This window comes from Pseudonaja textilis, chromosome 7, assembly GCF_049901715.1.
Source record: "Pseudonaja textilis isolate UNSWEBS1 chromosome 7, rPseTex1.2, whole genome shotgun sequence".
Classification (NCBI taxonomy): domain Eukaryota; kingdom Metazoa; phylum Chordata; class Lepidosauria; order Squamata; family Elapidae; genus Pseudonaja; species Pseudonaja textilis.
The window spans coordinates 34,493,556-34,508,992 of NC_141996.1; the positions used below are offsets into that span (position 1 = coordinate 34,493,556).

A 15,437-nucleotide genomic window follows, 5' to 3' on the forward strand; every position below is an offset into this window, starting at 1 on the left:
CAACTAAAATATAGTAATAATTCTAGTTGGCTGCTTTTTTTGTATTGCTTATGCAAGTGGTTTGTTGCTTATCTTTCTTTAGACATACCCCCCAAAAATTGTAGTAGCAACTTCTTAACACAGCACCATTCTTTTATCTGCGATGGAATAAATAACTGTAAAGATGGTCAGGATGAATTACATTGCACAGAAAGTAAGTCTCATCCCACAAACAATTAATCATTCTGCATCCTGTAGCAGATTAGAAATTAAATTTGTAGGCAAATGTATCTATAATTGGGGCAAGAAAAATGGCAGGCACAACTACAGACTGAAACCCCATCATTTTCCACATACATAGATATTGTACATATACACAAATGATACACCTCTTTAGAAGCCTTTGGTTCAAATTTTGTCTTTGGAATTCATTGGTAGGTTCAAGTTGCTCAATGTTGTTTCTTTAACCTATCAGTCTTATCCTGATATACAAAGTAATAGAGATTGCCTACCACTTTCTAAGAACTAAGCATGTTTTGATCTAGTCAGTTATGCAAATGTGTGGAAAACCAACAGGAAATATAAGAGCAGCAAAGTTGGAAGATTAAAAAATATTATGAAGAAAGGAAATAGAAATCATTCCTCTATTGATGCCAAGAAAACTATGTGGGCATCACAGCATTTGGGGTAGTTTAGTTTCATTATATTTACATGTATACATTTATACCAAGGGTGAGGGGTTTTTACAAAAAAAAATCTTGAATGACTGTTCTGACTTCTAGAGATTGAGATTGCTTGAACATTGCAGTTATTGCTTTTTAGGCATTCCCTGTACCAGCACTACTTTCAAATGCAACAATGGTATTTGCTTAAGGAAACAAAATGCAAGGTGTGATGGAATCATGGACTGCCTTGATCGAAGTGATGAAAACAATTGTAGTAAGTATATTTGAAGGATATTTACAAGTATATTGATATAATATATATGTTCATAGCTGTTTTGATCAATTGTTTTTCTAGAACATACATAATTTTATTTATATTAATTTTTAATATTTAGATTGGTAGATTTTGCCCATCAAACAAAGTTTGGAATTGACTACCTTCCTTTTCAATTATTATTTCATTAAGATAAAAAAGTTTTTAGCTTTCAACCTCACAAGAATACTTCATAACTAAATAATGTATTTTGCAGCTCTATATAGAAGTAACAGCACTAGGACAGAGATCATCTGGGCCATAATTAAAATTGAAGACAATTTCCTTTATAAAATGGTTGCCTGTTCACACAGTAATTTTCTTACTTTCAAATTATTCTAGGTGCATAAATTTACTTCTGGTCATATATACTAGAGCAGTGATTCTCAACACGAGCCATATGATCTCAAGGAAAGCATGCAAATTTCAAGGAGACCACAGTCTTTATATGATTCAGTTTACAGTGGGGTGTCCAACTTTGGCAACTTTAAGACTTGTGGACTTCAACTCCCAGACTTGTCCAGCCAGATGAATTGAAGTCCACAAGTCTTAAAAGTTGTCAAGGCTGGATACCCCTGGTTTAGATTAATAAACAGTACAGATGGTAAAGTGCCTTTTTCCAGCTAATAACCAGCTAACAGCAACAATGAGGGACATCACAATGATAAATGAGGCTCAGAAGATAATGACAAGCAAAAAAGGCCAAAAATTCCTGTACTAGATTACCCAAATGAAACATAATACATGTATTTTGCTATTATAATATATTATGTGTGAATTTTTATGGGATTGCTGCTAGGTAGCTGTCTTCTGTAAAATCAAATCATTTTCTAAAGTGTACAACTACTTTGCTAAGCAGTGAATCCCAGTAAAGCTGCAGGTCCAGTTGGGGTGCTGGGGATAGTGGTAAAGACTTGTGCCAATCAATTAGCAGGGGTCCTGACAAAGACCTTTAACATCTCCCTGCAAACGGCTTGTGTTCCATCATGCTTGAAAACAGCCACTATTGTCCCAGTCCTAATTGACTACAGATCTATCGCGTTAACAACAGTAGTGATGAAATGCTTCAAAAGACTGTTTCTCCAACACCTTAGGACATGCCTCCCACCAGACTTTGACAAACATCAGTTTGCCTACAGGGGGAACAGGTCGACAGATGATGCCCTAGCTACTGCCTTCCATTCTCCATCTGGAGAAACCCAGAAATTATGTCAGGATGCTTTTCATTGACTACAGTTCAGCCTTCAATACTATTCTGCTGAGCAACCTTATTGAAAAGCTGACTGACTTGGATTTTCCCTCTTCTATCTGCGACTGGATCAAAACTTTCTGAGGGACCGACCACAAACAGTAAGGTCTGGGTCTGTCACATCCACCTCCCTGAAGCTTAGCACTGGTTACCCAAAGGGTTGTGTGCTCAGTCCCCACCTGTACTCACTGTATACACATGATTGTGTATTGTCTGACCCATCCACTGTGATACATTAAGTTAGCAGATGATACTACCCTATTGGGTCTAATTACAGGTAGAGACGAAACAGCATATAGGGGGAGGTTCAAAAATTATCCTCATGGTGCCTAGAAAACAATCTGCACCTAAACACCAGCAAGACAAAGGAGATGGTGTTAGACTTCCGGAAGAAGAGAAAGAAACCTGCTCCACTTTACAACAAGGGAAGCTGTGTGGAGAGAATTTCCTCCTTTAAATTCCTGGGAGTCTACCTCAGTGAAGATCTTACCTGGAAAATCAACACAACCCAGGTGGCCAGAAAGGCCCAACAGAGACTCCATTTCCTTAGGGTCTTGCAAAAGAATAAAATGGAAAAATGACTGATGACCTCCTTTTACCGGTCCACAATAGAAAGCACCCTCACATATTGCATTATGGTGTGGTATGCTGGTCTGACAGCCACAGATAGAAAGACATTATAGAGGGTGGTGAGCACAGCACAAAACATTGTGGGCTGTTTCCTGATACCATTAGATGACATCGCTAGGGCTCGCTGCCTTAGAAGAGTGAGGAAAATTCTCAGGGTCGACTCACATCCCGGCCAGCACGTCTTCACTCTCCTACCATCAGGTAGGAGATGTAGAAGCATAGCCAGCCATACCAACAGGCTGAAGAACAGTTTTCACCTGTGAGCTGTCGGAAAATAACTTCATGTCAACATAGTATGATAGACTTGCGGAGCCCACACGTTGTGCAACAAGGTCACATAGTGTAATAAGATTGGGAGTGGATTAAGGACTTCTGTCCTCACTGTGAATTGCATTGAGGGGGGTGCACGAAGGGAGGCTCAGTCAATCTCATTGTACACATGTTGTACTCTGACAATAAAGGTAATAATAAACAGTGGCTTTCTATAGAATTCCACCCCCCCCCCAGGAATTATTAGTTCTTTAATACATGTTCTTTAGATATGTCACATAGCTGAAATATGGCTGGATAATGGTTGGAGTAGAGACCAATGCCCATACATTAGGGTTTATAAGCTGAGATTCCAGAGCTGCTTGTTAGGGTAAGGTTTTGGAGCTCTTTTGAAACATGCAATTTTTAGTGAGACAAAGGAGGATTATTAAACACATAGAGTAATAAATAATGTCAATTTAATTTTAATTGATTATAATTTGTAGCAGCTGGGACTTTTTGTCCTGGCACAAGGTACTTTCTTGTCCTTTTCCCATTCATCATAGACTCTGGCAAAGGTCAGCTCCTGCCATTAGCCTGAAAAGATTGGATACCCTTCTGGGTATGCTGTGTGGCATTTCCCAAAACAAATAAAATAGCGATTGATTCCATTTAAATAAGTAGATAAAACCAGTTGCTATGTTTTGCTAGGCAAAAGCCATGCTAAATGTTACATTCTCTCAAAAGGCTGTGGCAGTGCTAGATACAGCAACACTCACAACCGGATTGTTGGGGGTTCTGAGACCCATGAAGGAGAATGGCCCTGGCAAGCCAGCTTGCATTTTGCTGGAGTTGCTTATTGTGGAGCCTCTGTGATATCAAAGGAGTGGCTTCTCTCTGCTGCCCATTGTTTTCAGGGGAACAGGTAAGTAGATAAAATTAATATAATTTAGGGAACCTTCTTTAATATCATGTCACATCATGATCTTTTGTAGAGCACAATGGATATATTGTTTTTCTCTTAATCTGCAACAATCACCCATTCAACATAATCAGAACATTACCAACATCCAATTATAAAATTAGTTTAATAAGCAGTACATAAGATTCTGCCCTGTTCTTAGCATTTCAATATCTCCCTTTCTTAGGGCTATCTACTTCTTCCTGGATGCAAAAATCCAGATGACCACTTGATGAGAGCAAAGAAATATAGAAAATGTTAACTACTTGTTGATATCTAGTGGTGGAACATATTTTTGAAACCTGGATGTGGTAGTCTAAACTCTTCCACATTAGCTTGTAGTAATTCTCTGGGGCTCATGGGTTATTTAGTTTTTTCAGTGCAAATATAAGGATTTCCCCCACCCCATATTCCAGATTCACTGTCACAAGGAAATGGCAGAGCCTTAAAAAAAGAGAAGGGCAACAAGAATCACAAGAATGAAGCCATGTATATTAACTCTAAAAGTTTTTGAGAAGCCAGCGCAGTCTGCAAATCTGTGTATCTAATAAATCAATATATGCCCCCTTTTTTCCCAACGTGAAAAGGGCATCACACCGGCATAACAGCAATACAACCAAGTATAGTAACATTGTACACATGTATATACATTCAAGTGTATTCTTGAATACACTTGAATGAATAGAATCTGGAGAAACCTGGAGAATCGAATCGAATTGAATCGAATCAAATAGAATCAAATCTTTGGTGCATATGCTCTCAGTGTATGAAAAAATAATATACATTCATCAAGAATCATAAAATGCAACACTTAGTGATAGTCATAGATTACTAATAAGCAATCAGATCATACTAGGAAACAAATAGAACGATATAAATTGTAAAGGTACAAGCAACATGGTTATAGTCATAAGTGGGAAGAGATAGAAATCCATATGCACACAGATAACTTTATATTGGCTTGCACACAAATTTTCCCCATATGTCAATATTTGTCAAAGGCCTTTGATACTTTCATATTTTCTTGCTCATTTACTAAAGCAAATGTCAAATTTTAAGAAGTTTTTGTTCCTGTAAGGCTAAGGACTAGAGTCTTGTCTATATAGGAGACAGGTTGTCCATTAAAAGGACTCCACTATCACAGGCCTTAGCATAAAAGGACTTTCTACAGAATCAGCAGGGTAAGTCCATTGTCATAGGAAGGAAGACAAATAGTGTCTTGGGTGCATATCAAATGTTTCTCCAAAGATCCCAAGTGGAAGTGAAACTTCTAATTACTTCTCTAATTGCTTAGTTACTTAGAAACAGGAAAGAGCTCTCCGGTTGTCCAAGTCCTAATTTCTCTGTTTCTTTGTGTTCTGTGTCTTAGAAAGTCCTCCCCTTTGTTGTTCCTACTTCCTCTACCCTCAGTTGCACTTTTTTCTGAAGCAGATAGATATGGATTGAAAGCTCTCAAAAATTGTATTGTACTCTTAGTATTTCAGTTAACTTGTGCATCAGTTTTGTTACAACAGTAGTCACTTAAAGTGGAATAGATCTCAATCTCTCTACTCAAACAATTCATTTCATTTAAATTATTTCTCAGCATCTGCAACTCTGGGTGGCTAAGAATAACTAAAAACATAACTATAAGGTAACAATAACCACAATACTGTAATGTTAATCAGGGGTGGGATTCAAATTTTTTAACAACCGGTTCTGTGGGCATGGTTTAGTTGGTAGGCATAGTTTGGTGGTCTTATGACTGGGTGGTCATGTTATTGGCTGGGCATGGCCAATTCAATATCACTTACATCGAGGCACGCATCTCCTTGCCTGGCGTCTCATGACTGTAGGGGTGCTGCGACAATCATAAGTGTGAAAAATGGTCATGTCACTTTCTTCAGTGCCACTGTAACTTTGAATGGTCACTCCACACAAGCAAAATACCAGCAAAGGAGGGGACAAAAACTCCAGAGACGTTCCTGAGACAGGAAGTCTAGTCCTGCCAAAAATGTAATAAGGTCTAATGGAGAGGCAGTTTCTGTAAGCAACACCAGAATGTTTCCTTCCTGCCTTCCTTACAGGATTAGGCCAGTAATTTCTTCTAACAACTGGTTCTCCGAACTGTTTAGAATGTTAACAACCGGTTCTAGCGAATAGGTGTGAACTGTTAGAATCCCACCCATGATGTTAATACAATGCAGCTGAGACTCTCAGGAAGTTTACATTCTTCAACTACACAGTGGTACAATTAGCTCACTTGATGTGCTAGTTCAATGCCTGAGGGAACAGCCATATTTTACAATCTTTTCAGAACACTCACAGGGTTGAGACCTCCAAATCTCAGGGGGATTCTGTAGGGCAGGCACAGATATTGAAGCTAATTTCATTCTCCATTCCTGTTAGCCGTTATACAGCCCATTTTAAAAAATGGATTTGGAACTTTTCTAGAATAATGTTAGTCTACAGTAATGCTAAACTATATTCCAAAGAATAAAGCACAACCATTGAAAACACTTGTGCAAAATCACATTTAGCCACTTGCCTCCTCCCTAGTTAAAGAGAGAGACAGATGATTCTCGCCCTTCTTCTTAAGAACAAGATCTCTTCTTAACTTACCCAGAATATCATACAAACATACTAATGCTATTTTTCATTTGTTAGCATTGTACCTGTTATTAATTAGAGATCACTAATAAGGAACAACACTAATATGTAGGTATACATTTCTGTTAGTTCAACATAATGATAACTTTTTATTTTGATTGCATGTCATAGATATCATATTTTGTCATATATATTTGAATGTTCTGTTTTCATTTAGGTTAACAGATCCTAGAATTTGGACGGCTTACTTGGGAATGCACACTCAAGGAAAAGCCAAATTTGTGTCTACTTTGAAGAGAATCATTGTCCATGAATATTATAACAGTCAAAATTATGATTATGACATTGCTCTGCTACAATTAAGCACCCCATGGCTCGAGACAATGAGGTGGTCAGTTGGGCCAATTTGCTTACCTCCCACCATGCACAATGTGTACACTGGAGAAAAATGCTGGGTAACAGGCTGGGGACAGAAGCAGGAAACAAGTAAGCCCACTGCATTGTATCATTCATTAATTTGTTGCCAATAAACAAAGGACTTGTGTAAAAATAAGTAGTCAACAACATTAGAAAGAAGTGGGTGCTTTCATGATTAGAGGGTCAGAACATTATATGGTGAGTTCTGCCCTTTTTGTCTTTATTACAACAATACATAGAACAAAAGGAGGAAGGCTTGTTTCAATTTCTTTAAAAATATTTATTATTAAAAAGAGGGAATCTAGATGAAATTTAGACACATGAGCTAAAACTATTATCTCTGGGCTTTTTAAAGTGTCCAAAACAGCAAATACTGAAATCAGTGTTCCGTGTCATTGTATCCACGTTAAGGGTGTAAATCCTATTCATTTTATTGCCCACTTTATAGAACGGCAATTGGTTTATTATATAATTTGCATCGGCATTGTTTTAAGATTATATCCTGATATCTTGATATCCATATCCTAATATGTATTTATCTATTTATATTTCATATTTCTTAACTACCTATCTTCCTCAAATGTTTTTGTATGTGTCTGAACATATATATGACAAACCATCAGATCACAATATACATTTTCTTAATTTATCAATTTACTTAATCATAAAAAGCTTTTGTACACGTTTCCCATTTTGTACAGTAAATTTCTCAAGAAACTTATTTTTAATAGATTTCTCTGGAAAGTCCTCTATTCTCCAGTGCAGCATTTTTAATCTAAACTTTCATGTCTGAACCTATGCAATTTTCAGGAAAAAAAATATTCTTGCATTTCTTATTTTTAAAATAGGAAATTGGGGGTGGGCAAGCAGATTTAAAACCAGAGTAAGATATGCAATGTACTTGCAAATCATGTTCAGTATTATCTGCTGTAAAAGCATCCAATTCTCTCATAATTAATATATACAGATCTCATATACAGATATATCAGTGTTTCCAAGTATCTGTTCTGTCCTTGAAAATTCAGGTGTAAAAATTTAATGAATACCATTTTAAAGATTCTTTGTAAATTGGGAATACTGAGGGAAAAAGACAAAACATTTACAATAATCTAATTTCTTAAACATTCTGACCAAATAATTGTTTTTTTCAAGAAATACTGATAATGCAGAGTTAGGAAAATCTTTGCAGTCTAAGACTGGCGTTAGGTTAATCACAGGTGAACATGTTCATGTGTGCATATACAAATACATGTGTGCGCACACACATACACCATTCAGCAATTCTTAAATATGATTAGTAGCCAAAAATAAAACTTATTTTTAAAGATTGCTTTTAATAGCCAAAATCTTACATGATGATCAAATTTCAGCCTTCTTAGTATTTTTAAGAGGTCTTCATTTAAAATTCCTGGCAAATATGTGAAACTCTTGTAAATTTTATCAATATTCTATAATATCAAAAAGTGGAATGCATTGTAATTTTTTTTACTGAATTTGGTAAACTTGTATAGTTGGGACATTCCAAACAGAGGAAACCAGATACAGTAAACAGTGGTGGTGTACACCTGCAACATTTGCCAGCTTCTCTACATATGACATGGATATAGTTTACTTTTTTACAAACCACAACTTGGGCCAACCAAATGTTTCAATTTAAGCAGTATCTGAAATCTCGAAAGCAGAATGATATTTGAAAATCACACAATAGATTCATTATCATTAATAATGTGAATAATCTAGACTGCCTTATAACGTGGTCTTCTAATTCATCTTCAATTATCTACAATATTAAGTTTACTTCTGCTCTCTTACAACAGGGGGTTATTGCGTGGATTAATGAAATAATGTAACAATCTTAGAGTGCTCTAAAGCAGTGCTTCTCAAACTATGGTCTGGAGACCCCAAGGGCCATGAGACATTTCAAGGGATCTACAAAGTTAAAATAAATAAATATGTTTAAATGTCTCAATTTTTATTTCTAATACATTTAACTATCAATAAATATAACACACATAAACCAAAGATCTTTGAGTGTCCTCAATCATTTTAAAGAAAGTAAAGAGAAGCTGAAAGCAAAGCAATTGAGAATTACTAGTCTAAAGTATATTATTACTTTCTTGGAACATAGCTCTTCGGACTTCAAAGGATGTTATTCTTAAGAAACAGTAAGTTAATAGCTAAATTCCAAGCATACATAAAAAACATAATTTTGTTCATCACTCATACTGTGTGCTTTTAAAATAGCAATAGCAATAGCATTTAGACTTATATACCACTTCACAGTGCTTTACAGCCTTCTCTAAGTAGTTTACAGAATCAGCCTATTGCCTCCAACAATCTGGCTCCTCATTTTACCCACCTTGGAAGGGTGAAAGGCTGAGTTAATCTTGAGCCAGTCAGGATCAAACTCCTGGCAGTGGGCAGAATCAGCCTGCAATACTGCATCTTAACCACTGCGCCACCATGGCTCTTTAAATAATTCAGTGCTCTGGTATTTTATATTTTGATCCACATTTTATATGTTGTTTCTGTGAATTATACACTATGCTGCATTTTGCTGTGCCATACAAAATACATATGAAATAGCTTGTTGGTTCATGAAAATGGTGCTATAAAGTATCATCAGGGTCAATGATGAGATACTGGAAATGCATTTTCTTGCTTTATTATGCTTTTCCTTGATCCAGATGATGACACACCAACAATTTTACAGAAAGCAGAGGTGGAAATTGTGGATCAGACAGTTTGTCATTCAACATATGGGCTTATCACAAGTCGCATGCTGTGTGCTGGAATAATGTCTGGAAAAAGGGATAGCTGCAAAGTAAGGATTTCACTTTTTTGCTATGCATACTTGCTGCTCCTCCAAAATGATCATAGACTTGGGAACCACCTAGAATTCATGGTTATAGGGAAGCTGGAAAAAAAATGACATATCATTTCCATAAAATAATGAGAGGAGAACTCATCAAATATTAATTTAAAAAAATAAGAATATTTAGTCTGGTGTCTCTCTCTCCCTCCCTCCCTCCCTCCCTCCCTCCCTCTCTCTCTCTCTCTCATCATAATGAACATTTGCTCAGAACGCTTGGACTAGAACTTCCAGAATGAATGAACCCAGTCAAGATAAACTTAATGAGGCTAATAAAATTATAGGTTTTTCAAGGAATATATGGATCATATTTCCTACTGAGTAATTTTCATATTGGAGGAAGAAATTGTCCCATAATCTTTGATGAACTATACTGTTTCACATTATAAACTGAGTTGCCATAAAAATAAAATTTAAGTATAGAAAATTAGTAGTTGTTAGAAAAATTCTAGATTAATTTATAGTCTGATCTATTTTAATGACATTTGGTTTTTTTTCTTGTCAATTAAACCATTTCCATTATTAGTTTTATCAATAATCTTAGTACTAAAATAATACTATCGTGCATACTATCTAGAGAAACATTGCTGTCTAAATATTGTTAACTTTTTAAAATAATGTCTTTTTAGGGAGACTCTGGAGGACCTCTATCATGTCGAAATAAAGTTGACGGAAAATGGTTTTTGATGGGAATTGTTAGTTGGGGCTATGGTTGTGGAAGACCCAATTTCCCGGGAGTGTACACAAGAGTGTCAAAGTTTTCTACATGGATACAAAAATACATGCCTTCAGTTTTTAGTTAGTATTGATTATATTCCAGAGGTTATGAAACATCTTTATTAAAACCATATTTAATAAATAATTGTGTTTTAATTGCATTGTGAATTTAATCTCCATGACTATAAAACCTATAGTACACCATGTGTCTTTGTGAAATACATATTATACCGTTCATCTTAAAAACATACATTTTGTTAACATACTGCAATATTCAGAGGCAGAATTGGTACAATCTTAGCTTCCTCCCTCCTTCCTTCTTGTCTTTCCAGCATACATCTAGATTTAGCTGTCTTTGAGGACAGTTTAGAGGACAACTAGTACAAAATGTGATGGTTACATTATTAGTCAGGACAACCAATTATTCAATCAGCAGGACTGAACCTTTTGTAGGGTTGCTGTTTTGTATACAGTTCAGTTCCAGGCCCCATTCAAAATGACTATTACCACCTACAAAGTTTTATATATATAATGTGATACAGTACTATGATATAACAGACACTGCCTTGCCAATCATGATCTATCTTTTAGATATCATGAAGTGGACAATATATGGGCACTTCATTTTGCATCAATTACAGTTTCTGGATAGTCTTCAAATGTAATGTCATATAGAACACATTGAAGAAGCAACTTAGAACTTAGGAGAAATTTCCTAACAGAACAATTAATCGGTGGAATAACTTGCTTCCAGAAGTTATGAATGCTCCAACACTAGATGTTTTTAAGAAGAGATTTGGCTGAAATAGTATAGGGTTTCCTGCCTGAGCAGAGGACTGGACTAGAAGACATCCAAGGATCCTTCCAACTCTTTTCTGTTCTGATTTTAGTGACTCACCAGAAAGAACAATTTTGTAAGCAAGAAACATTTGACAGACAGCTTCAAGACTGAGAAAATGGTAGTCATGAGCCTGTTAACTCAAAAAAGCAGGAGTGACCAGCCCAGAATTTGAACCTGAAGATGAACATGCAAATGCAACATTTTCATTAGATATGCCACTTGCAGAATTCTTTCTATAGTTTCCTCGTGTTAAAGGGATAATGCCAAGGTTTCCCAATTAAAGTAATTTTATTGTTGGATCTTTGTGGATAAGACCATCTGAACACTTGTGATGAAAAAAATAACTGTTGACGGGAGTAGAAGCAAAGTGACTTATTGGTACAAATAAAATATTCTAATAGCACACCTAGACACAGGTAAATTTACATAGGATAGGAAAAATAACCTAGTATTTGGCATTAAGAGCTGATATATATGTTTCAAGAAGGTTTTGTTATTCACCTTTTGTACATAAAACTAAGTTTCTAATTACATTTATCAGATAACAGAGTAGTTAATTCTTCTAAATTAGATAAAATGGAAAACATTGGTAATGACATCAGAGACTATTGATTAATTGATGGTGTTGTCACTGAAATAATTACAATAATGTGGACTGGGAATGTGATTGAAGTGGTGTAATATTTTTATTTTGTTTCTCTTATGGATTGGAGGAATTATTTAAGGAACTCAATATCGATTGGGAACTTTATTACTTTTTACTTCCACACTTTATTCTGTTTAAATTCAATTGCTTTTTACTTCCATTTCAATAAAAATTGTAAATTTATCACCAGTTCCCATTTTTGAATGACAAATTTGATTTATATGGGAACTCAGTGATTCCAAAGTCTGCCTTGAATCTACATCAGGTAGATTCAGTCACAAATTGTTAAAAAGAATACCACCTACCATAAATTCACAGCATATTTTGGAATGCCTATTTGAAGTCTTGGAGAAAAAAGTACAAAGTTAAAAAAAAATACTTGGATCAAGTATGTATTTTGTTGCACATTATAAAAGTAAATGCACAATTGAAACCAAAAGATATGTCTTATGGAACATTGTTTTTATATGTGACAATGGCAGCAAGACTTTTATATGCCAAAGGTGGAAGCACATACAAATACCTACAATAGAAGGATGGATGAAGCTGAAGGAATTGGCGGAGATGGTGAAATGGGCAGCCTTGAATAAAGAAAAAAGTTTGATCACTTGACAAAAAGTTTTATTTTCACTTGGAAACCATTTTTGGACTTCTTGCAAGAAACTGAAACAAATGAATAATCAATTTTGAGATATAATGATTAGAATTATATTATATAGCTTGATATATTATTTACTTGTATCAAAGAAAGTGAGAAGTAACTTCTCTTCCTTCCTTCCACTTTTACTTTTTTCTTTCAGAGTTTTTCTTTTTTCAATTCTTATTTTCTGTTTCTTTATCTTCTAACTGTAATTTTTTTGAAAATCAAAGCTAATAAAAATCATTTTCAAAAATAGATACAACTGTTACAGTAACAGTTACAGATCTAGTTAAACCATAAATTCTGGATTCATATAGTTGAATTACGTGTATTGCAAGTATACATGTAATTAAACTATACGAATGACACGTACAACTGATTCCTCCTCCGTTACATGAACAAACTAACACAGATCAATGCAGTACATTCAGATCTGTTGATCTTAAATACAAAGGGGTTGAGTGAATCACATAATTATGTTTCAGTAATAATAGTAATAAAGAGCAGAAAATTCTTCATATGCTGTTGCCACTGGCCCTCTGTTCAATACTTAGTAATATTCATGCCTCTCTTATATTCATCTAGATCTCTGCCTGCTGCTGCTGTAAGTTGCATTGCTAATAATTAACCTCAGCCTTATAGCACATTTTTAGGTGCCTTTTCTATTCTTGAATAGTCATGGTCTACCTTGTATCTGACATCCATGTCCCCATAATTTTCTAATCCAGATGTGATTTTTATAAGGTGAACTGAATGCAATTTGCCTTCATTCTTGAATGCAGTTTTCTTTATGGTCGCCTATAATCTTATTCTATTCTAAATGAAAAGCAATGGTTGTAGTTAGTAGCACCAAGTGTGGGCTCTTATGCTGTGGATTTGTTCATATAAACAGTTATGTCAAGCACTGTAGAGTGAGTCATCACAAGAAAAATACTGATTGCCTAGACACTAAAGCATCTTCCGTTTATATTCTAGCATCTCGGAAACAATTCATTGGATCATATACAAGAATTCTTTATTTTTTTAAAAACAAATACATGCATATCCAGAATTTTCTAAGTGTTCTTCCTATACTTTGGATAAGAATATATATTTTTATGCTCAGATTATAAATATTTTATGTAATAGCAATAGCACTTTTATACCACTTCATAGTGCTTTACAGCCCTCTCTAAGCTGAGGAAGCATCTTGTCCCGAACAATTTGGGTCCTCATTTTACCAACCTCAGAAGGATTTGCTTTATTAAGGCCAGTCTGGTCTAGCCTAACCACTAGAAAGCAGGAGACCATGAGTTCAAATCCTGCCTTGGCCATGAAAACCAGCTGGATTACTTTGGGCCAGTCACTTTCAGGACAACCCACTACACAAGGTTGTTGTTGTGGGAAAATAAGAGGAGGAAGGTGTGTTGGATATGTTTGCTGCCTTGAATTATTTATAAAAATAGTAAGGTGGGAAATAAATAAATAAATAAATAAAATTTATGGAAATATATACTAGTGAAAGGATTTTTTCCCAAACTAGTACTATTTTAGGCTTTTAAATAATTAAAAAGTGTTATGATAAGAAAAGAAAAAAATAAAGACATTCGTTTGAAAAAAAGAGCAACATTATTTACAGTGTTTACAAAAGAGTGTTTACAAAAGAGCTATTGATACATATGCCATCTTACATATGGATAGAGTAGTGTTATCTGAATAGCTGAGGGTTTCTCTCACACAAGCATTTTTATGTGTCTCCTGATTGTATCTAGCCAACTGGAAAAGAAAGAGTTACACTATTGTACACCTAGTGTATTTTCTTTCTCACCACTTAAGCTCTCTGTGGATATTCAGACAGATTTTTAGTCATAGAGCAAAGAAAAATCAAGGTGTACAGCTATTACTTTTTTACTCATCTTTAACTACTCCAAGTTCCTTCAAGATTCAGATATAAAGAACTACACAGGACAAGTCAACAAAATACTATAATGAAAATTAACCCTTCCAGGCTTTCCTCTATTATATACAGCATACCAACTCCCAGTGGCTCACACTTTCATGCTGGATTGGTAAGCTATTGCAATTTTTCTTCCTATCATTCATATTTGCATTTTAAAGCTCATAATTGTCCAAAATTAAGCTATCTATGTATTTGCATTTTTCCAGTAATATAACAATAAATGTAGAATAAAATAAGAAAAAGACAGCATACCTTGCTTTGTCTGAATGACTTTTCTTTCTTTTGTCCTTTCAGCAAAATATTTCTCCTCAGATCCAGGATTCAAAAAATGTTATATACCTAAAACATATGGGTAGAAACTTGAGTATGCAGTTCTGGAAAAAATGCCTTTTAAACATATTGCCTACAGCTGCCTTGGTTATCATTGTAATTTTTTTGGTTATGTACTATATTTTATGTAAGTGCATACTTTTCAATGAAAAATTGAATTGATTTCCGATAATGCATAACATTCTGACCCTTACAACGATGTCAGAATATTTGTTTTTGCAAGCATCAGAACAATATTATTAACATTTCTCTTATTAGGGAAATCCAGCAGAATCAACACCACTTTCCTTTAATAGTTCTATCTTAACTCCCTATGTTTACATTATTGGGGAGGTAATAGAGTGGCAGGCAGAACAAACAATCTAAGTAATTAAATATTGATAATTTGTTATGAATTTCC

At 35.0% G+C, this 15,437-nt stretch overlaps 1 protein-coding gene across 1 annotated transcript in view; it reads left to right on the forward strand.

Moving 5' to 3' along the window:
• Nucleotides 1–10,734, forward strand: part of TMPRSS7 (transmembrane serine protease 7) — a 33,948-nt gene extending 23,214 nt beyond the window's left edge. The window contains exons 11-16 of the mRNA XM_026700865.2: nucleotides 83–193; nucleotides 802–918; nucleotides 3,833–4,010; nucleotides 6,853–7,121; nucleotides 9,740–9,876; nucleotides 10,554–10,734. Of these exons, the coding sequence (XP_026556650.2) occupies nucleotides 83–193; nucleotides 802–918; nucleotides 3,833–4,010; nucleotides 6,853–7,121; nucleotides 9,740–9,876; nucleotides 10,554–10,727 (986 nt within the window). The 3' untranslated portion in view covers nucleotides 10,728–10,734. The remainder of the gene's footprint in view (nucleotides 1–82; nucleotides 194–801; nucleotides 919–3,832; nucleotides 4,011–6,852; nucleotides 7,122–9,739; nucleotides 9,877–10,553) is intronic.
• Nucleotides 10,735–15,437: the final 4,703 nt, after the last annotated feature.